The 24,634-nt window shown below is 37.6% G+C and overlaps 1 protein-coding gene across 1 annotated transcript in view; it reads right to left on the bottom strand.

Moving 5' to 3' along the window:
* Positions 1-14,646, bottom strand: part of WWP1 (WW domain containing E3 ubiquitin protein ligase 1) — a 34,862-nt gene extending 20,216 nt beyond the window's left edge. Inside the window, exons 1-6 of the mRNA XM_010191371.1 lie at positions 14,554-14,646; positions 10,662-10,800; positions 8,463-8,587; positions 5,595-5,732; positions 5,431-5,497; positions 3,154-3,335 (exon numbers count right to left, since the gene is read on the bottom strand). Coding sequence (XP_010189673.1) covers positions 3,154-3,335; positions 5,431-5,497; positions 5,595-5,732; positions 8,463-8,587; positions 10,662-10,800; positions 14,554-14,623 — 721 coding nt within the window. The 5' untranslated portion in view covers positions 14,624-14,646. The remainder of the gene's footprint in view (positions 1-3,153; positions 3,336-5,430; positions 5,498-5,594; positions 5,733-8,462; positions 8,588-10,661; positions 10,801-14,553) is intronic.
* Between the last annotated feature and the right edge of the window lie 9,988 nt (positions 14,647-24,634).

Raw genomic sequence — 24,634 nt, 5'->3', positions numbered from 1 at the left:
ACAAAAAAATGAGAGGCAGTTCCTACAGATTTAATTTTTTTTCTGTTTTCAGAGCTGAGGTACAGGATCCTCCAATTAAACAAAAAACACCTGGCTGTGACTTGGGAAAAAAACCCCTCCAAAAGCAGGATTAAAATATAAAAATGAGTATTTGGCTAATTTAACTTATGTAGTTCAATGACTGAAGAAAATTATTTTAGAATCGCAAAGTAAATCCATTTTTCTATTTTAAAGAGCACTACAAATGCCATCAAACTCACAGGAACACAGAATAACAGAATATTAGGAGTTGGAAGGGACCTCGAAAGATCATCCAGTCCAACCCCCCTGCCAGAGCAGGATCACCTAGACTAGGTCACACAGGAAAAAAACTCAAGCAAGCATAATCTCATCATAAAAGGTTTAAAGTAAGCATGGATTTAGCAGGAAAAGGGGGCTAAGAAGGCTTTATTACTTCCAAGCCCACCTGACCAACAATACATCAATACCAATCATCTGCAGAGCTTTAGAGAGCAGCATCTCAGCACAACATCTTGCCTTAGACAAGAGAAATCAGGTATGGCAGTCAGTAGGAACTCCGTTAAAAGGCCCTAAACACAGAATCACAGAGTGGTCTGGGTTGGAAGGTACCTTAAAGATCATCCAGTCCAACCCCCTGCCATGGACAGGGACACTTCCCACCACACCAGGTTGCCCAAAGCCCTGTCCAACCTGGCCTTGAACACTTCCAGGGAGGGGGCATCCACAGCTTCTCCGGGTAACCTATGCCAGTGTCTCACAGCCCTCACAGTCAAGAATTTCTTCCTAATGTCTAATCTAAATCTAGCCCCTCCCAGTTTAAAGCCATTACCCCATGTCCTATCACTACCTGCCCTTGTAAACGGATCCCTCCCCAGCTTTCCTGTATGCCCCCTTCAGGTACTGGAAGACCACTATAAGGTGTCACCAGAGCCTTCTCTGTGAACATCATTCACAGCTTTCATTTGCTGCACCACTAATCAACACCAGACAGTGACAATTCTATTTAAACTCATCAGTCTGTACCTATTCTAGAGTTGGAACAATTTTTCTACAAGACTTAATACAAAATGCAACGCAGACGTGAAGTAATTTTCAATCTAACAGCACACTATCAGCTTACAATTCTAAGGACTGAGGCTAATCCAACTGTTCTATACTCATAACCTTATTGCCACAGATTTGGAAAATTTAACCTTAGACTAGTGCTTATAAAATGCTGTTCCATCATTTTAAGGAGTTCATTTACTTTAATTCGATATAACTCCCTCACAAATAAAAAAACAGCTGGATTCTACTTACTACTTGCAATATATATGCAATGTCAGCAACTTCTTGCTTTCACAGGTGGTCAGAAAAGCAGGTCAAAGAATTACGAAACAAGGCAGTCATCAGCAATGTATTTAAATCAGTGAGTCAGTTTCTTTAAGCAGTTATCACTAAGCCATACATATTTTCTTGATACGGTTAATGATAAGCATGATTTTACAGGCAGCAGCAGATTCGTAAGATCTGTAAAGGTATTGCTTTTTGAACACAACTGTTCCAAGGTAATGCATCACTACTTCCAGCTCTCACAAAACAGGTTAGCTACATTAAGACATGCCAAGACATTGCATTATTTCAAGCAAATGTAAAGCACGACATTAAAAACAAAGCTCAACTACAGACAATCTGATCAAGTTTCTTTGAAGTTCTGCTTTACCTAGCAGCAATTTTACTTCAGTAGGAAAAAAGCCAGCTGAAATTTCAGCTTTCATTAAAAAAAACCCATTTGGTTCATTCACATGAAAGAGTGAATGGGATTACACAACAAAGTTAGAAGCAAAATAACTGACAAATCACCAGCTCTTTTAGTTAGCTGATCTCGAAAACAGATCTATAAAACATTACATCAGCCAATTACCTCACCAATTAGATCTTAAACAGCAATTCTGGCAACATCACCTGAAATTACAATCCCGCTAAGCACAACAGTGGGGGAAAAAACAAAAGTCTGTCATCAACAAATGCTGGAGACTTGTTTTATGCCTTGCCTTAGAAGCCTCCACCAACTGGTACAGTAGCTGAAAACCGTTACATCAGCACTTCAGTGCAAGCTCAGTGATTTCATCAATATTACTATTTGAACAAATCAATTATTTTTGCAATTACCCTATCGTAATATAGATTTCAAATGGATCTCTCTGTTACTGAAGAAAAAGGGAGCAATGCCTAAATAATATATGTGCCCTCTGGCTTTCAACTGAAAAGAGGGGAATCAAATTCAAGTTCTTCAAACAGAAAAAAGCTTCAGAGAAGGCCTAATTTAATTATTACCTTTTAAAGTTCATAATAGTTTCTGCTATCTTCCCACAAAATCCACATTTCACACGCTATTACAGAAAGTTTGACAGTCTCTGTTCTACTGTTTATTAACAGCTTGCCTATTTCTATTTAAGGTTATCTTTTTCCTCTGCTATCACTGTAATCTCTCTCAAGCAGTTGAGAAAAGGCAGAAAGTGCTTTCTAAGCAGTCATTATTAGATGCAAAGTTTTGGAGAGGAACAAAAACTTAAAAATACTTTCTTTTCACTTGTTTTACTGTGCTGAATGTTACTTGTACTTGCCATCAAAGTTTCTGCGTTTAAGAGGAAAATGAAACTTAGTATTTGCCACTACCTGTTTAGAAACAGTATACCCTTTGCAAAGAAGGGAAGGCAAGGAAAGCATGCAACACCTCAACTCAGAGCACAACAGTTCCCTGACAGCACTAAAAATCAGGTTTATCTAATGGCAAAAGAACCTTAACTATAGTTACTCAAATTAATTGTGAAAGAAATCTGATTATTCTTCCAGACAAATAGTCATATGGTGCAGTAATCTGGGACAAAGATACTATAGTTTTGGATGCTTTATAGCTGATGAGAACTGATGGGAAGGAATGAAAGTTAGTAAACTTAAGAATGGATCTACTCCAGAAAAATGCACAGAAGTGGACACACAAGATTATAAATTCAAGCCCAGAAACATCGTTTCGGTATTTTTGAAATCTACAACAAAAAAAAGTACAGAAAAAGTGGCTCAACTTCAAATACATTACAAACACATAAAAAAGTCTTATGGAACATGTTCTCATAATTTTCCCATTCTTACCAGTGCTGTTGACAGGCTGAGCTGCAAGTGGTTTTGGTACTGGTGTATTTTTGGGTCTGGCTGCAACGTGGGTAGGAGATGGTGTGCTGTCTCCATTAACAGCTTCTATACAGAACACATTCTGTACTACCGAGTTGGAAGGTACTTGATTGTCTATCCCATTAGAAATGTCACAAGGAGATCTTGGTAAAAATAAAATATCATTTCAGATTTCTACAAGAAACATGTTAAAGAGTTAAGCAACTAAACCAAATCCTACACTAAATGATGCTGACAAATAAAGAAATGGAATTAAATTCACACACTTTATAACGTCCTATCTGCAGCCTAGAAGGCTGTGCAAGATCAAACAATTAAGGAACAAAAAGGCAAATTCAGGTTTTGAGGATTACAGATACTCAGAAGATTTATCTATTTCTACTTCATCTTTTACTTGTAATGACATATTAGAATTGAGTTGGGTAGACAGGTGTACCTGACACATCTTCCAAAACTGCCTTAGGGACCCTTCCAAAGCACAGCTATGAGCAGGAAAACTTTTTCTCTCAAGTAAGTGGAACAATTGGTTTTGTTTGTCATATCTCCAAAATTATTCTAGTCATAACATAAGAAAGTAACCAAACTCTCCATCAGTAAAAGGAAAGTAAGATGACCTTTAGGCATAGGCAGGATGGGACATTTTAAGGACAGATATACACAGATTGTGCTGTGTTTAAAAGGCCACATGGAAACAAATGCAGTGTAAGAGCTTGGGAATAGTAAGTCTTGTCCAATTACACTGGTTTTACTTAAATCTATCCCAAAATGCTGAAAGCCACCCACCAGAGACACATACTGTGAAAATTACATTCAATGCCAACTCCCCGTGTTCTCAAAGAGTAGAGGCTAAAAATTAGAGAGAAGTTAAACACATGACAAAAAAGCGAGAATTGTTAGAAGTCCCACTTCGCAGAGTAAGAAAGGAAGCAGCAGCATTTCCATGCTACCCAACTTCAAAGGACTAGTATAATCACAGAATTAAAACATTATCCCTTCTCAACTCTAGACTACAAACATGATCTGCTTCCTAAACACATGCACAGAAGCTACCTTAAAACCCTTCTTCATCTCTTAATTTTAAAACTGTAAATCAAAACTGCTGGATAGTTGTACGGAAAACTGCTGTAATCAAAATATCAACATCAGGAGCAGGATTCCAGTAAAAGCCACACCTCCAGCAACAACAGTTGAATGAAAACAAATAACTGTTACTACTGTTTGAAAATGGTGTGCAGATGTGTTTCAAATCACTTTTTAACAGTCTCAAACCTTTTCAAATAAACGTTTTTAAGGAGAAGAAATTTTTTATCCTCACTCTTTCATACTGGGCACCCATGGGGGGAAGAGAGACAAAACTCCACATATTCAAAGAAGGAATCAAGTTGAGCATACAAGGACAAATAAGTCCTTGTCACTCAAACACACAGCAGCTGTATGTTTTTTCACTTAAACTGAACATAAATGGAAGGGAGTTCACTGCTAGGTAACTGAGGAGGCTAGTAACATTAAACTGATCTGAATGTTGAGCTATCTGATTCACAAGTGGTGAGGGGGCAAACAATCTACTCCTACTTCTATCCAGGCCATCCTTGAGCTGCTATGAAGGCAGAGAAGCCAAGAATTGAAGCTCTAAATTGATCCCAAATCCTCTTCCTTGCAACTTCAGGTTGAAGCAGGCAAAGCCTTCTCCTCAGTGTTTTGAATGCTGTTTCCTACACTCAATACAAGTCTCTTAAACAACTTCCTGATCGCAACCTTAAAAAGGAACTGGGTTAGGGGAAGTAATTTAGGCTTTTTAAATTCTTTCTTCCATTCAGATGGTACGTTGCAACAAGCTGGTAGACATGAATAGAAATAGTTCTTGAACAGCAGAAGAAAACAAACGGAATAACTACACAAAACCACACTGAACCACTGCTCCCCTAATCTCTGCTGCAGCATTTAGTAGACCTCCAGTCAGTTGAATTTTTACGTTCAGAGGGCTACACATCCAAGAGGCACTGATAAAGTAGTGGAGAGCAGACTCTAGCAGCAGAGGAATAACAGGTGTTGTAAACTACATAATTATCATACAAGCCATACAAGAATTTAGGGCTTCAGAGTTAAAAATCTATCCCACTCAAAAGAATTTTAAAAAAGCCAACAAAACAAAACAGAACACAAAAAACCCAAACATTTCAATTGATATATTTCCTAAAATACTAAAATACAGTGTAAAACACAAAAATAAATTCCAACCTGGATGTACTTCTTGCTGAAGCATCTCTGTTTTCATGCACAGCCTCGCCATTTTGCTGAACTTCTACTGAACAGTAAGAAACAAATTCAACAGAAATATTCTATGATAACTGTTTGAAATCTTAATCAAAATATTACCATCTCATTTAATTATTTTAACTTACTGGTTGCTGGTGAACTGAGATTTGTAAGAGATTCCTGTTCAACAACCAAACCATCTAGCACAACTGTCAGTTCACCTGTTTGCACCATGCCACTCTTGTTTTCCAAAGAGAGTTTCAACTGTTCTTTCACCTTCTCCACTAAAAATGGAGTTGGGGTGGGTAGGAGGAGGGAAGGAGAGAAGGGATAAAGGAAGGGTTAAATTCTAAACAACATTAAAAGAGAATTTCAACACAAAAATGTGATACATGTATTTAGTAAAACTGAACACAAGAGATGTTAAGATGATTCAAATAACATAGAAATCACTAAGGAGCTGTGTAATTTTACATCAGCTGTGGGTAAAAGCACAGTTTATTGCAAAAATAAACTGGCCATTTACATAGTATATTCTGCAGGTATGCTATAGGATCCATATGGTTTCAGTACTTTGTTGTTAATGATTTCCCAGGTTTGCTGTTTTCACTAAGCCTTTTTGAAATTATGCACTACTTGTGTAACATGAAAAGTCTTAAAGCCAAAATTCTGAACTACACATCCAAATAGTACAAGTCACAAGGAATCTCATTCTAAAACCAGAGCTTATGCTCACTTCTCAAGTCATCTCCCAGAACTAATTCTAAGAGACCACTGAAAAGGACATCACTTTGAGGAAGAAGTAAATGCAAAGACTGCAGAGAGTTCTTCCTAATTTTTTTTAGTAAATCCTTACTAGCATTTTCATAGATTCCAGTTCCAAGCATTAAACAGTAACAGAGAGGATACCTCAAGTAACCAAAAATTAAATCAGGAACTATTTACACCAAAAGAAACTTTGAGGTATTTGCAATACACAAACTGTGTGCATGGTGCAGTAAAATAATTCAGTATGTCTGATAAGCAATGCACAAGTGTGTAGAGACAAACATAATCCAGAGGTAAAACATGCTGTGGCTACGGCCACTGTGTAATTCTCTCTAAAGCATCTGTTTGTAGTACAGCAGTTAAAGCTACATGTCATAAATGCAAACACAGTCAGCTATGAGTTCCCATTAATCAGGTAAAAATGGTCAAGGGGTTTTAGTATTTACTATCTCAGATTAAAAGATTAATTTTTCAAGATATACCGTCAAATTTCCCTCATATGATAGCATTCCAAGCTGAAATTAAAGCTCACTGTGCACTTGCATACATTAAACTAACATCTCCTTGTTTTTTTTAACTCCTAACAAATATGATAGATGAACAATAAACATGAAAACAGGGAAGGATACCATAAGCTACTGCCAGATACTCCCAAGCTGTTACTTTAAAGAGCACGTTTGACAGTGTAATTGGGCAGCAATTACAGACACCCACTGCTGTACTACAATGGATTTCAAAGTACTTTAAATTGCTGGAGCAAGTACCAAGCTGCAAAATCTACAGAATTATTGATTTAGCAAGATGAATTTTGGAAAATGGTACTACCAGAAAGAAGAGAAGGAATAAACTAGCCTACCACTGAGTTGTTAAATTAACATATTTATACATCATCATTTCTGCAAAGGCTGATCGGTTTAGCTTCTGCTATTTTAACAGGTTATGTCCCCAAAACAGATCAACAGTTGGCTGCAGAGCAACTGAGCTGGCAAGAAAGCTAGTAGGGATGTGGGCAGCAATTCCATACTGGTGGTGTTTAGCAGGAGAAAACAACAGCACTAACGTTGAAGTTTCTGCACTTAGAGGACTTCTCTTTTACATTTTCTTCAGTAACCAGCCTTTCAAATGCTGTGTTTTAGATAAATGAACAACTGAAGTATATCAGTCAGATTATGCTACCACTGAATTGTTGGATAATCTGGTATGTGTCAAACTGCTGACTTGCCCAAATCAGAAACACTGCACATAAATTACTTTTAGTGCAATGTACATTCCCTGGATCTACAGTAAAAAAAAATTAGCTATTTTGTTAGAAATAGTTAAAATATTAACTATTTTGTGCTACCATTATTACAACCCCATTTCTTCTGATACAGGTTTTTTTTTTTAATTTAAAAAGGAAGCAGCTTTTCTGTTTAACTATGAAAACCTGGGCAGAATCTTTATAATACTTCTGAAGAAACTCCACTCATTTTGGATTCTGTTTCAAGGTTTTCCAAGAATCAGAAAAAATGAAGCTTTTTTTTTTCCTGTTCTCCTTTCCCACCACTCTGCTAAAGAGAGCTCTCAGGTTTGTATCTCTAACTTGTAAGAAAGGTTGGAGAATGGTTTAGCTGGAATTCTACTGCCATTCTGGAGTGGAATTTAAAGTGTGGATTCACCACCTTCTTGTGCTAATGAAAAAACTTTCAAAAAGCAAATTAGATAAAGAAGACCTGTTTTAATTTATTAAAGACAATTAAAATTAGAAGTTACATAGAACACAACAATCACTAATGTGCTATAAGGAGTTCTCAGCAGTGTCAATCAGTGGTTCCTACTGCTCTCTGGGCAGCTAAATTATGAGGCAAAAATACCCAGCCTTTCTATTAGTGATTCCAGAGAAGGAAAACACGAAAAATTACAAAGACAGCTTTTCTGAAAGTTTAGACTTTTATTTTAACAAGTTTAAAACAGATCTTCTACCAAATTAGTGATTAGTTTGACATAAAACACTGTATTTAATCACTTCCACTTTCACTTAATTTGTAGTTAACTCATATTCTAATGTTTGTTTCAAAGTTATTATATCCCATTGTTACATTTAAATTGCTCTCAATAGCACAGACATCTCTATAAAAGAGAAGTAAAGTCATCAACTGAAAGTCAATTGTAATTACATGTACAGTTAGTAGCCTGGCTGCCAGTTTGATATATAGATTAGTAATAATAATTCTACTTTGCTCAAAATATCCTTCACAATAACTTACATTTTCTATTGTGTATTTCCAAAGCTTGTCTCAAGTCTACAGTTGCTCTTCCTAATAAAGCATCTGCTTTTAAAGTGTGATGGCTCCACACTCTAAATTCCAGCGTAGTCTGTGGAGTCACATTCCTGCATATAAAATACATTTTTTTAAAAAATATATACAGAACTTAAAGTATTCGTTCTTGCTGTTAGGAGTACTTGAACTTCATTCACTTTCTCGTATTTATTGTACCTCTTGATACTCATTAACTGAAAAAGGTTTTTGTACTGCAAGGAGAAATTTTTAACTAATATCATAGTGTTTGAAGTTTAAGATAAAACTTTAAGTGCATTACAATAGCATAAGGAATTTGAGGAGTATCAGAATAACCTACACTAAGATTAAATCTCAGTTATACAAAACACATCTTAAATTACTCATGAAAGACATATTTTCCTCATTCCTCACTATTCCATAATTCAAACTAAAAACTCACATTATTAAATGTGGAGAAAAAGGTGGTAAGTATATTTGTCTGTCACAAGAAAGAAAAATACTAAATATTTTTTAAAAAGGTAAAAGCAATCAATCAGCTACTTACAAGCAGGACAAACCCACTTAACAGGTGTCAGCTTGACACGAAAGTGTTGATAAAACATTATTTGTGATTTCACAAATATATCTAACACCGTAATACCCACAGAAATCAAACGTAAAAAAATCAAATTATGAAGCTAGAGTTAATATTGGTGGGAAGCAGAAAGACAAAGGACCTAATTACAGTAATATTATGTTAACTTTTGGCAGTGATCTCTCCCTTGCTCAGTAAGGAAAATGGAAAGCTTTGCTAGGTCCTGGAGAGTAAGTTTCATAGTACAAGGCCTAGTACTGCAAGAGTGCTCCTGGCTGTGAAAAATGGAGTAGAATCACGGTGCTGCAAAAAGTCAAAGGCCACATATACATCAGTACTGGACACAGAAAGTCCTATCAGCACTGATGAGAACAATACTAAAAACAATCCCAACCCTCCCCAAAATAGGGCTAGCTTTATTGTCACTTGAATGTGGTGGGCAACATGCACCATTTTTGCTGAAAACCATGAGAAAATATATTTTTGCATTTTTAATAGGTTGCCTCTTAACGGAAGTCTTACTAGAAGTCCAGCTCAACAAAGAAAAGAAGAAAAAAAACCACTGATACACAGAGAATATATTGCTGGTGCTCATGCAGACCCATAGAAATCTGCCTCCTCAACAGAAACTCTGGTCTCTATAAATAAACTGATAGCTCAATACTTGTGCTAGCAATAACTCCTGGAAATCATTGTCAGGTCCAGGACTATATTATTCTCTTTTGCAATACTGGAAAGGGCTAATAGGCTCCACTAAAACTGAAACATAGAGGAATGTACCACAGGAATAGCCTACTTGCTTCAACCCAGGTCCATAGTTGGTAAGTGTTCCCAAGCAAACAGTTCCCAAAGCCAGGTACACTGCACCGCTCCCCGCTCACCAACACTGTTAAGAGGAACCTTAACAGAGGAACTGGCACAGCTCCTACTACCAACAAAACTGGCTGTTGCTGTAAAATGTACTGATCCATACTCAATGCCACCTGACTTTAGCCATGCTGTTTCCAGACCCAAAGCTGAAGCAGTACAATCCTCATTGTATATTAATGCATTCTAACCAATTGCACAGTGCAAGATTGCCAGTTTTTCATATCCAGTATCCACTGTAGCACAGTTAAACCACATTAAACCACGAGAAGATTAATAAGGTCAAATATTAGGATAAGTTGCAAGGTCACTTTGCAGTAAACTGTTTTTGTGTGTATCTCTTCACTAGGAAATTTAAAGTAAAGAGGTGGCCTTTCTCCTAACTATTTATCCAACTGAAGATTTTTTTTCCTTTTAAAGTTGAAAATGACATGGTTACAATTAATAACATCTTCTAGAGAGGTATCTTAAACTTGAGCAGTCCACAGTGCTAACAAATATCAAGAATATACCATGTATAGCAACTGTACGCAAGGAACACTGTACAAAAAATATTTTCACAACATTGTAAGAATTGAGAAAAAAAAGTCATTTGAGATAAATATGTCTGCATTTAGTCATCAACAGCCAGAGAAAACTATGTATGCAGCCAAGTTTAGTAAATATTTGCCTGCAATGTCTACCTAATAGATAGTATTAAACAGTCAAAAATATCTACTTACACTGTCAGCTGCTCATCCCATTTTGGATTTGAAGAACTACTTGATTTTGCTGTTTTCTTAATTTCTCCATCTGCAGTTAATTCCGTGTAGAAAGTTGTTCCAAACCAATTCTTTTTCCGTTTCAGTTTGGCACTAGAAACTAATAAAATACATTGCTTTATCTATAACAACATACTGTTGCTGAAAAACAAAATGTACTGCCTACACAATGTATGAAACACAGCACAGCAATGTTATTTCTTAATTTTTCTACTTCTGCTCAACATGAAGAGGTCAATGCTTAAATGGTAGCTTTTATTTTCATAAGCTGCGCTGTCAGATAGTTGAAACCAAGTATGACATATTCTCTCCAGCACATACTGGCAGGATGGGTTGGAGCGACAGCACAACAATTATTTTAGGGATAAACACTGAAAACCATGTGGGTTCTTCTGTTTATTTTCTCATTATAATTCCTATTCTTCCCTTAACTGAAGAATATTTAAGTATCATACACTTGAGAGATTATCACACAGAATTAGTTATGAAAGCACAGACAGTTATGACCTGTTTCAAAAGATCCCAGTATAGCAGCAAGGCTGCATACAGAGCTTCATTTCCTTGCTTATATTACCTGTGTGGTTAACCTGTGGTTTAACACATCAGTTTGTTAAAAGTAAGAAATCAACTCTCGTATTTCCCCTATTTAAACAGCTTTGCAGATGAACTTTAAAGTTTCGGCTAAATATTCAACAATTAAGAAACAGCAAATGTCCAAAGAAGCTATTTTTTACCTCTGAATCACTGATGAGGTCTTCAGTGCCCCTCAACATAAATCTGTTCTCCCACTTCCTCATCCAGCTGAGGAAGTCACTCTAAAAACTAACACCAGCCCAACTGCCAGCATTTTAAATTCTACTTCAAGGAGATGTTATCTTCAGAAAACACCACCGATGGACTCACAGCTGTACCTAGCTGCTTGGCTATGCCTTATCTCTCATTCCTCCCATACTGCAGTGTGATTCTCTTTTCCTTCACTTTCAAACTAAAGCAAAGCCAAGCATTTTCAGTCACTTGGAAATAATCCTTCCCTGAGTGTTGGGTTTTTCTGACAAGGTTTCGGTAGTGAGGGAGGGGCTATAGGGGTAGCTCCTGTGAGAAGCTGCTAGAAGCTTCCTCTGCTCCGAGTGGGACCTGCCTCTGGCCAAGGCTGAGTCAGCAACAGTGGTCGTGCCTCCGTGATAACATATTTAAGAGGGGGGAAAAAAAACCACCCAAAACCAAAACTGCTGCAGAACCTGCAGCAGAGAGAGGAGTGGGATGCGAGCAAAACAACTACATAGACATCAAGGTCAGGGAAGAAAGGAGGGGGAGGAGGTGTGCTGGAGCAGATTCCCCTGCAGTCCATGGTGAGAAGGCAGGTTGACGTGCCTGCAGCCGCGTGGTGCTTATTGCCAGCTGGGCCTAAACCATGACACCCTGTCACTTTTCTGTATGGTACTGCCTAATACAAAAATAAGTGGAAGTCAACTGAAAGGAGACAAAAAAGGTCTGTCATCTATTTCTGGATTACAGTATTTTAAGTAACTAATGTATAGGCCTCAGAAGTCAGCAGGATGCAACCATCCAAGATTCTAAAGGCATTAGCCATGGACTTTTACTTAATTTCAATCAAAAGGTGCACACTTAACTCCTTGAAATTCAAAAAGTCCAGCCTAAGTAATAGAATCATAAAATCATTTGGTTGGAAAAGACTTTTAAGATTACTGAGTCCAACCATAACCTGTCCAATACTAAACCATGTCTCTAAATGAGTTATGTGTCATAAAAAGGAACTGCAGCCTTCACAGCAATGAAAGATTAAGTATACAAGACAAAACATAATTCCACACATGGGTCACATTTTGCCAGCTGAAATGATGATATATTTTTACGCTCTAACAATTTCTGCATCGTCCACATTTTTTCCTCCGTATTTTACTTTCTAAAAACAACTGCAACATTTGTTAAAACATAAGTATTTAGTCATAACATTAAAGCTTCCTTTTAGTTTCCCTCATTTTAATCATTAAGTTTTCAGTCCCCAAACATGAAAAGAGATCATTATCATTTTTTGGTTAGGAGTTCTTTTTAAAAAAATAGGAGTAAGTAACAAATACAAGCAAAAGACTCCAAAAAGAACATGACAAGATATCTGACCAAGTAAATCTGAAAAAATACTGATGGCCAAACGTGTCAGCAACATGCTGCAACTGTCCAAACTTGACCAAGTCACCGCTCCACGTGAATTTCATTGTATACAAAATGAGTATATGTTACTTGCTGCCTTTATAAAATTGCTTTTAAAATTACAGTTCCTGAAATACAAATCTAGATTCTACAGCACCATAAACTTACCTGAACATCAACTAGTCTAGGTCAGCAATATTACAGTCCCACACTCCTCCATGACTCACTTCTTTCCCTGCACTGCCACAGGCATTCCTCTGATCTTGCAGTAAGGACTGGTTAAAGAACTACACCTTTAGAAAAAAAATCCTAAAAATTGTACAGATTCACTTCAATTCCTGAACCAGTTCTCTAGAAGTCAAGAGAAGCTCCAGTGCCAGAAAAATACAAGACTACTTACTTAAGGAGCTATACAGTACAGGATATCAAATTGATCATTTCTGCATACACAGATCTGAAGTTGCAGGTCATCTGTGCAACTCAGTTTGTTACAGTATATATATCCAATCTACAGGTGGCTCCATCCATGCTATTACTTATTGCCAGTTTTGATGATTCATCACATTATCAAGTTATGTGATCCTTACACAACATTAATAACTTTTAAGATTCCTCTCTTATCTGATTTGATAAAATATCCATTTTGGGGACCCTCCAACAATGTTTGGGATTTTTTTTTCTCAGTTAACCTGGCCACCTTTGGACCATCCAGCATAATATATCTTTCTTGAGATGCAGCTTTTTTTAAGACATGGTATCCTACTCATGTTTTTTTCCAAATTTTCTTTAAGATAGCCTTAACATTCTTGGTCACCCATTCATTCTTACTTCAGGGTTCTCAATATATCTCAGGATCCCTGGAAAGTTCAAGTTATTTATCAACAGTAAAATAACACTTATATACATACACACATACATTTGTGTGTATAAATATTTATGCACAATATCTAACTACTTGCTGGTAATATTTTGCCTTTTCATTACTGTAACACTGTCATAATTAGCTATCAAAGTTGTTAACCTAGATGCATTTTGCTAATCTTCCGACTACTACAAGTCTTTGCTCTACTCTGCCATCCCACAGAAAGACTGACACCAATTGTCACATCCCTGACCAGTTTTATCCGTAAGCAGTAAAATGTATAACCTACTTGGTCTGTTCAACATCTATTGAAAAAAATGTCCCAAACACAATCAGAAATTTCCAGAATTGCTTGTAACCCACTGTATTTCACTTCCAGCAGATACTGGGATGGCTGAATTTTGCTTCGAACTATGACAATCAGCACATCAACATAGTAAATTCCAGTTGGATAAAAGAAAAAACATTTTCACAGTGATGTGATCCATCTTTTTTGTACAATTTCAATACTCCATGTTCCCTGTACAGAATTTGTGCCATGATTTGTTCCCAAATGGAATTCCTTACATATGTCCCTACTGTTGTACTGAATCACATTTTTTTTTAATTTGAAGAGATTAAACCCTGTCATCCAGCTCACTGTAAAACTTCTACCTAGCTTCAATTCATCTACATATATTAGCCATTCTCTTAACTGTAACATTCAAGTTAGTAATTAAAATATTAACTACAATGATCCACTTTTACACTTATTTCAGAGACTGCTTTTTAGAATACATACACTCTCCTGTAAAAAATAGTATAATACAAATCACTGCTTGCCTGTTACTTGCATCTGTAATCTTCCATTATGGTTGTTACTTGTATCAGATCTTGGTGAGGCTGTGGCCATGTCAGAGGTTTAGGCTTCAGCCTAGAAAAAAGCACACAGGTAGCATATTAAAAATTCCTACTGCTGCATGTTAGTTATAAAGATTAAACAAAATGTTCAACGAATCAGCAAGTCACCAAATGCTACTCACGTATGGCAGAATGCTTTATTCCGTAACACCAGTTTAAAAAAGAAACAAAACAATTACTTTGGAAATTTGTCCCAAGTTACATTTGAGGATGCCAAAATACTTGAATAATGTGTATGTTTATATCACTTAGAACAACTGTGCAAGGCAAGAAAAAGAAGTCAGCTGTGATATATCAATATTCTTGTCTCCAGAAGGTATGCCTGCGGTCTGACTTGAGATGAGCTCAGCCAGCAACAACTTCAAATGAACAAAACATCTGAAACACTTACATTTCTGAAAATCAAGCTGTCCCCAGAATGATACACTCAGGCAATAACGCAAGTGATTCAGACAAAGAACATTTGAATTCTTTCCCTGGAGTTGCAGTCAGCTTTCTATACCACTGTTGTCCACCCACAAATCACTTCCCCCATCTACTGAGACAGTAAGCACTTTACAAGGACCACCCCATCTTACAATTCAGTGACTAAAATAGCGCAGCTCTGATCTTAGCTGAGGCATCTCAGCACTGGAAGTACACAGAGAAAACATCACTCCCGTCCTCCTCAATTACTACACCTGAAAGAAGGCTACAAGTAAAATATTCTCTGTTCTATCAGACACCTATTTTTCAAGAGAAAATAGTATGTGCATTTAAAATAGACTTTTAGTGATTTGGATGAACTTCCATATGTTTATTTCATAGAATCACAGAATGGTTTGGGTTGGAAGGTACCTTAAAGATCATCCAGTCCAACCCCCCTGCCATGAGCAGGGACATCTCCCACCAGATCAGGTTGCCCAAAGCTCTGTCCAACCTGGCCTTGAACACTTCCAGAGAGGGGCATCCACCACTTCCCTGGGCAACCTGTGTCAGTGTCTCACCACCCTCACAGTAAAGAATTTCTTTTTAATATGTAGTCTAAATCTACCCTCTTCCAGTTTAAAACCATTCTCCATAATTCTATCGCTACCTGCCCTTGTAAAAAGTCCCTCCTCAGCTTTCCTACAGGACTTCTTCAGGTACTGGAAGGCTACAATAAGGTCCCCCCTGGAGCCTTCTCTTCTCCAGGCTGAACAGCCCTTACTCTCTCAGCCAGGCACATAGGGGAGGTGCTCCAGCCCTGTGATCATCTTCATGGCCTTCCTCTGTACCCACTCCAATAGCTCAATGTCCTTCTTATACTGGGGGCCCCACAACTGGACGCAGTACTCCAGAGGTGGGGTCTCAGCAGAGTAGAGGGGCAGAATCACCTCCCCTGCCCTGCTGACCACACTTCTTCTGATGCAGCTCAAGATGTGGTTGGCCTTCTGGGCTGCAAGCACACATTGCTGGCTCATGTTGAGTTTTTCATAGACTGACACCCTCGAGACCTCCTTGAAACTGCTCCTGAGCCATTCTCTGCTCAGCCTGTATTTGTGCTTGGGATTGCCCCTACCCAGGCACAGGACCATGCACTTGACCTTGCTGAACTTCATGAGGTTGAGATGGGCCCACCTCTCCAGCTTGTCCAGGTCCCTCTGGATGGCAACTCTTCCTTCCAGTGTGTCAACTACACCACCCAGCTTGGTGTCATCTGCAAACTCGCTGAGGGTGCACTCAACCCCACTGTCCATGTCACTGACAAAGATGTTAAACAGTACTGGTCTCAGAACCGATCCCTGGGGGACACCACTTGTCACTGGTCTCCATTTGGACATTGAGCCACTGACCGCAACTCTGAGTGCAACCATCCAGCCAATTCCTTATCCAGCAAGTGGTGCATCTGTCAAATCCACATTTCACCAGGTTTTGTGGCCAGTATGCCATGCGGGACAGTGTCGAACGTTTTGCACAAGTCCAAGTACATGTCATCAGTTGCTCTTCCTTTATCCACCGAAGTTGTAACTCTGTCATAAGAGGCCACCAAATTGGTGAGGCACAATTTCCCTTTGGTGAAGCCATGTTGGTTACCAATCACTGCATCCTCGTTCCCCTTGTGCCTTAGGAGAGGCGTCAGGAGGATCTGTTCCATGATCCTGCCAGGCACAGAGGTGAGACTGACTGGTCGACAGTTTCCTGGGTTTTCCTTTTTCCCCTTTTTGAGAATGGGGGTTATGTTTCCCCTTTTCCAGTCAGCAGAAACTTCACCAGACTGCCATGACTTTTCAAATATGATGGGTAACACTTTGGCAACTTCATCTGCCAGTGATTTCTGTGAACATTAATTGGTATCAATAATAATATGGAACAGGTGTCACCAAACCTTTTTGATCATGCACCTCTGTCAGTAAAAAATTTTAAGCACACACCCCCAGTATGTGTATACTTATTTATAAATTACAAATAGGTACCACTGTTCTAATATATTACGTATATGGCAAAAAAATATAAAAATAGCAATTAAAAAGGATGAGATAAAGATGAAATAAGCAGTATTTTATAATATTTTTTGTGAGAGCCATGTGATTGAATATGCTTCATCATTTTTTAAAATGTTGGCTTAATACTTTGTAATACAGTAATTTGAAGGTCTGGTCTAAATTCAGTTTATTGTGATACTTGGTTTTAATGGCTGCTATAGCTGGAAAAGACAATTTACGAAGATCTGTACATTCAAATGAAAGTGCACCACTGGCTGCACTTACTAAATCATGACACTCATTTTTCATTCCCATCCACTAATTATAAAAAGGGTTTTTTTGAAATCTGGCCAGTAAATTTCCATCTTCCTCAATGTCAATCAGTTGTTATTGCTAACTACTGCAATACAAACATTTTTATATTTTTAACAAATGGGTTCAAAATCCCCTGAAACTCTTCATTTGGAAGATTTTTAAACAAGTGAGGAAATTCTGTTTCCAAGTTTCCAAGTTGAAGTGTACAGATATAAGAGCTTCTATAGATGACACATCTTTTATGGCAAAGTTTTCCAAACTGCTCACTCCATAGCAATTCCTTTCAAAATGCAGTCCCATTCTTGCTCATTGTTAAAACACCATCCTCACCTTGAAGGTACACATTAAGTTCCTTTATTTTTCTGAAAATATCTGTTAGTCAGAACACTGCTGACAGGCATTTGTCACCACAGCACGGGACAGCAAATTCAGAATGATCATTTTTTGGTGAAAGAAAAACACATAAGTAATCTTTAAGTTTTACAACTCTTCTAAGCACTTTGCTGTGATAACCAGCAAACATTTACATGTTACAAAGTATTTTCATGGTAAGTCCCCATGTCATAATGAATTATTGTAAAGACTCTACTATTTAAAAGGTCTTGTTTTCATACAGTTAACCCCATTGATGACATTCTGCAGCACTTGGTGCACTTTGGGCTCCAACTTCCTTGTTGCTTGCCTATGCAAGATGCAGTGAATGAATTCCACGTGTGGTGCTCTCCTTGTAACCGTACCCCAGAAACCCTTCTTTCTTCAGTCAAAGCAGCCAGTCCATTAGTGGTTATATGTGCAGTTTTTCCATTCAAGAAACATTTTTAATTAAAGAAGTCATTTACTGTTACATAATGCATTTTCTCTGCTTCCCTAATGACGTAGTACTTTGTGTGCTTCATTATCAACACAATCCAGCAAATACTGTAAGCTGAGCCATGTTACAAACACCTATACTTTCGTCCAGCTGTACAGCAAGCCTCCCACACTGTGTAATCTGTTCTAGTATTTGTTTCTTTGCCAATGTTTTCCAGACATCATCCAACAGCATCTGCTGACAAAGGAATGCTTTTCAGTTTGTCACCACATTGTTTTCCATGTATTAATTCAGACATTTTCACTGCAGCGGGAAGATCAAGTGTCTCCACAATGGTATGTGGCTTCTAGGTCTTTTGCTACTGAGAAACCTCAGAAGAGGCTTCTAAAGATCTATCATTAACTTTAGTGAAATCTGATAAAGTACTGTACTGAGTATTACACACCATTAACTATTATTGAAAACACTGTAGAGGCTTGTCTTCATGTTCTAGATGCTTATTTTCTAAATGCCTGGCTCATTGTGATGGCTTCATACTATCATTAGCTGGTATCTCAAGGTACAATCTTCTCTTAGGGTGAGGTTCATTATTAATGATAATGGATGTACATCCATATTTCAACTAGCCTTCTTGATAAACTAAAATTTTTTTGGCCAATATCTTGTCAGATCTAATTGCCACTGTTTTTACCTTGTAATGTGCCTGACCAGGAGCTCATACCAGGAGTAGAAGTGTCAGCTCTGCCATGTTCTTGTCAGTCACCTGTGCTCACATTATTAGTATTATCTTCAATCTGTGCTCACTTTGCAGAAATTTTTTAAGCCGCTTGCCCATTTTGTGAGGGTTAGTTTAGTTTATATAAACTAAATATAAATAATATAATCCATAAATCCACCTAACCAGGCACACAAACTGCTACTGTAACACCCCCCCCCCAAGTTGTGGAACACCAAATTCACCCTCAGGACACTTTGCAAGCCATATGTGACACAAGACCATCCGACATATGGACTGAGTGAGGGTGACAGTGTCAATACATATATTACATAGAGCTTAATTTCTTTCTTATTTTTTTCAGGTAAAATGTAAGTCCTAATATTTCCTTCCTGCACCTTAATGTTTAGTCTTGCGCACCCCACTTTGGAGGTCATTGATATGGAAGACATCAAAGGAGCAACACATGCAAACAATTCTGTGGCAAGTAAACTCAGACTCTTTCTTCACAAGAAACCAAAATCTGCAAACTAGTTCTAATTGTACATTTAGAAACTTTTTTTAGGCATACTTCTGTAACTTGCAAATGATGATTATTTTTATTGGGGTTTTTATGCTAGGGTTTGGGGTTTTTTGTTTAGTTGGTTGGTTGGTTGGGTTTTGTGAGGTGTTTTTTATATCTACTCCTAGCATGCACAAAGCAAAATGAATACGGAGATAAACTATGTCAAAGTCCTGAGGCAGACAGTTCAGTGCATAATCTACTCAAGACTTCAGGTTTCCAGTGCTGATTTAGCTGCACGGCACACCACCTGCCCTAACCTTAGTTTCTGGCTCTGCTTGCTACTAAGCTGCTAACTGCATTTGGCAAACATGTGCTTGCCAATCTCCTGATAACAGGGAAGCAAAAATTCACTACACTTAGATTTGCATTTTTCCCCTTGAAGGGAAAAAATACCATGATGGCTCAGAGAACTTATTACAATGTCAGGGAGACCCCAACAGAGGATGGGGATGAAATAAATTTAGGCTTGGAGTTGGCTGAAGGGCTGCATGTTTCTGCAACAACTATATGCCTGCATCCCACGTCAACAGTGGCCTGATGTTCTGTTTCTGCCTCTGTAAAATGAGCATCCTAATAGAAGTCTACCTTATGTTCTTCCCTATATGGTACACCTAGGCACATTTACACATGAGCCAGCAATGTGTGCTAGCAGCCCAGAAAATCGACTGTATCCTGGGCTGCAAGGGTGAATCTCCCCCTTGAATCTCTCCCTAACCTAAGTGGTTATGAATTAAGGGGGTAGGAAACATTATATTTTCTGAGTCAAAAGAAGAAAGCTAAACTACTGTTTCTTCCAGTAACTTGTTTTTCAGGAATACATCAAAAAATTTACTTAAGGCTTCAGTCTTCAGTTGTTTTCATCACTAAGTATTCAAACTCAGCTACTGACATTTTTAAATGAAGTTAACAGGTTACTGTTTAATAATCTCCGATGCAGGTTGGCTCTCCTAGGAGAAGAGGGAGGCTGCTCACATCACGATGTCTGTAAATTTCATTCACGATTCAACAAGCTACTCTTACCATATTATTGAAAAAACAAACAAACAAATTTCTTTACTGCCTGATGCACACCAGGTCTCACTCACTGCCAGCTGAATACCTCTTTCTTCCAGGTAAACAAAGCCTTCAGGAAGAAAAGTTGGCCACGTTACATTGTACAAGATGAAGGATCTTTTCTAGAGCTTTGGATACCTATTAGTCCCCGAAGGGTGGCCTGGATACATGACAAATGCTGCTGCACAGTTGGAGAAGCACAATCCAAAACTTAGCCCCTCAGCCTGTGCTAGGAAAATTACTACTATGATGCAGCCACAGGGGGTTTGGGGAGGTGGGAACACAGGACAACACCACTATTTGTCACATGAACTATTTGCAGTAGTGATAAAAACAGTATTAGTGACATTGTACAAGGTACTAGTACTGATTGCTATACTCAGGAAAAGGACACGACATGAAAAGCACTACTGGAAGAATGAAGACAATGACAGAGTAGTCTAACAATAAGACTAGAAGTAAATCTGCTCATCATCTGTAAATATATCAGAAACATGTAAAAAAAAAAAAAGGCAACTAAATCAAAAGAACAGTGTTGGCAGAACTGTTTCCAAAAATCTCAGGTTTCTGAGGGGCAGGGTTGCAGCAGAGAGAGCAAGCACTTATGGTGAAACTAAGCAGAGACAGTAAAGAGATGACACAGCAGGGGGACTGACGGACTCGCGCTATGATGGGATTACACCATCACTCCCTTGCCTCACTAGAACTAAAAATATTCATTCACTAACAAAGATTTTAATAAGTTCTACAACTAGAAATTCTTCAAATGGTGAAAAACTCAAAGTTACGAGTAGTAGAACAGAACTCCAGTCTTCATGAGCCAGAAGAAACTATGTCTGCAGGGCCAAAAATAACCAAAATTTAAACTGAATAACTTGTCTGATCTCAGTGAAGGAAGGGATGGCACAGCAATTACACGAAGTGAAGTGATGACACTCATTTTGAGGACTGAAGTTTTTACAGCTAGGGACAACATCAAAAGCAAAATATCAGTACATTTAACTAATTTGAAGAAAGCCTCTATTAGAGAAACAGGTCATGAATAAGCACTGAAAGATGGGGATTTTTTAAATAAACAATTTTTAGAAGTTTTATTTCAAATTATGCAAGCCCTAACCACTAGTGAGCAAGGAAACACTATGTCCTATGGGCAATACTTACTGCTTTCTTGCATCACACACAGCCTTTTCTTTTTTTTTCTTCCCTCTCAGTCCTAAATCACTTTTCCTTGTTACTCAAATAAATGCCCAGTTTGGCTACAGAACGTGTTGATTAAGGGTTAAAATCTTTGAAGTTATCTCTACATAATCTTAAAAAGAGGATTACATACAGCAGTGTAAGAGTTACCATCCTTTTAGTCTTGCTGAAAATCAAGGGTTTAATCCTAATAGGGCTACAGTCACCACATGTTCCCTAATATGAACTTCCTGCACCTCTATACCTACTACACCTCTGCTACACCTCTTTATTCAACTTCTAGGTTAAACTTCACTGGTCTAAAGGATGGGATGCTCTACTTTCAGAACTGTTTCACTGACAACATACAAACCCCCTCCTCAAAATTCATGGACACTAAAAATGAACTGAGAGTCCTGAGAGCCACATGGAGATCAGAGTTATCACAATACTTCTGTCTAAATCATTTTCATTATACATAACCCTTACAACAATGGAAAGAGCACAATCTATTTATTAACGCTTATAACAGATATGTTAAAAATTAAAATTACTTTAGCTGCATAAATTATTTTGGGTAACTACAGATCAATTAGGACAAAATAAGACCCTGGTAAAACCACGGAATGGATGGCATAGTAGTTATTTAAATATTAAAGGATAATTTCCTAACTGATGTGAATCAAAATTGACTGATGCTTTGAATCAGTAATTGAAGAGATTTTTTTTATGAAGACCCAAGAAACTCAGGTGTAGAAGATTACAACAACCAACAGTCAGTCCTTTACTTATTCGTATGGTATCACAGGAGTCAAGCTAAGAGTAAAACAAAAAGATTGTACTAAGTTTAAGATAGCAGGGTCTAATTACCCGTGATACGAGTTCACAACAGATGGAAAATATTATAACACAAAACAGTTAAAATACAGGAAGAATGATAACTCTGTAGAAACAAGAAGTTACACAGCATGGCTTTTCAATCATTCATTAAATCAGCAGATCTGCAAATCAGCAAAATATCAAGGGAATATTCATCCAAGAAGCACAGCCTCTCCCCTCCAATTGCCCACAACAGGTCAACCCACAAAAAAAACTAAAACCAAACAAATAAACAAAAACGAACCCTAACCAAAAAGAATGACAGAGCCAGGAACTCAGAAACCATCCACAAAGAAAGCTGTGGCAAAGAATTTCACACATCACTCTTCCTTGGCTGAAACAGACTCCAGTTTCATCTGATACAAGACAGAAGACTGAAGAGAAAATGAATATAATTGTAATTTTAAATTACTTGTATTCATTCACAATGTATTTGGATTTACTGATACTGCTTTAATGGCCACTGATTAATTCTCTTGCTAATCTGACACTTCTGTTCCAGAAATAATATAGAACATGGCGGATAAGGGAAGAGAAAAAATAAACACAGACAGATTACATCATGAATGAGCACTGCTGAATCAATTCCTGAATGCCCAAAACTGGAATAAGAAAACTCGAGATCTAGTTGTAAAAATGCACTAAGGATAAAGAAAGTAGATGAGCAAAATGCCTAAATATTACTAACCTCTCCACTAAAAAATTTCATTCCAATTACTCTAAGTAAGAGCTGAGCTGTCTAGGTAAAAATCACCATAATGCCATGAACATTATTTTTTCTACATGAGAATATGTCTTCCAAATATGAGTCGAAATGCGGGAAAATCTTTTCTCAGTATTTATTTTTAATCAAGGAAGCTCCCTTACTCGAGATTTTTCCCATCCTCCTCAAGCAAAAAGGTAGGAAAGGTTGAAGGAAGGAGGATGGGGAGGGAAGAAATAAGCGAACTATAACTCTAAAACTTATGGCTATTTAACATAATAGTTTTATTCATTAAAAAATTTAAAAGTATCTCCCTTTGACATTGGGAAAGTTTCATTTCAGAAACTGGTTACACACAAATAGAGACCAGATCTCTTTCAGATCTGGGGAAGAATTCGTAGACCCACAGATGCATTGGCCTTTAGTAAACCCAACAGGACAGTAAAGGATCATTTCTACAACTCACCTTGCCTACAGCAACATAACAAAAAAGTTCTAAGATTTGACACTCCCTAAACAGATAGCTTTGGTCATCAACAACTAAAATTACAGTAATATTTACACCTAGGCAAACAGAGAACTTTAAAGTCTAAATTTTATTTCCCTGAATGTCACAAGCCTGCGTGCAACTTTAAGAAGCAATGGAAAGACTATGCTTATCAGCAAGGGATATCCTCCACAAACACCAGTATGGCCGTCTGAGAAACAATGAACTTTCTGCTAAATGCTGGTGACAAAATTAATTCATTGTTCTTCAAAAAATTTCATCTGTTCTCTTCCATTTCACATGTCCTCTTCCTTTTTAAGATCTACTATCACAGTAGAATTATCAAAACATCTGCAACTCCACTCTCCTTTCTCACCAAATACACGGCTGCTGCAAAGCCCAGCAGATACGTTGTTTTAGGTGTGATGGATTAGAGATACAGACATGAGACTTTATGTATTAGCTTTTATTAACCAGTAATTTATTGGCGTATGCAAACAAAAAAAACAACCCTCTCCTGTGAGCAGCAGCTTCCAGCAAAAAGCTGTATTCATAGACATCTTACATATTTAACCAAAACACTTGCTAGTTAGAGTCCTTTCAATAGGACACCAAAATTTAAAATTCTCACACATTGTTTTACAATCTTCCTTTTCAAGTATAACTAATTAAATTTAAAGGTGGTGAAACGGTACCTTGACATGCTGCAGACATTTAAGTTTCCTTCACGTAAACACGGTTATAGTCACTCTTAAGAAACCAAATTGTTTGAACACAAGGACAAACTAAGAAAAGGAAAAAATTTAGTCATACTATTGTTTTAATTATTTCATATTACACACCCTTCTAGCTAGC

The sequence above is a fragment of the Mesitornis unicolor genome, unplaced genomic scaffold (assembly GCF_000695765.1).
Source record: "Mesitornis unicolor isolate BGI_N332 unplaced genomic scaffold, ASM69576v1 scaffold15469, whole genome shotgun sequence".
In the NCBI taxonomy this organism is placed as follows: domain Eukaryota; kingdom Metazoa; phylum Chordata; class Aves; order Mesitornithiformes; family Mesitornithidae; genus Mesitornis; species Mesitornis unicolor.
This window is presented reverse-complemented; position numbering and strand designations above follow the sequence as displayed.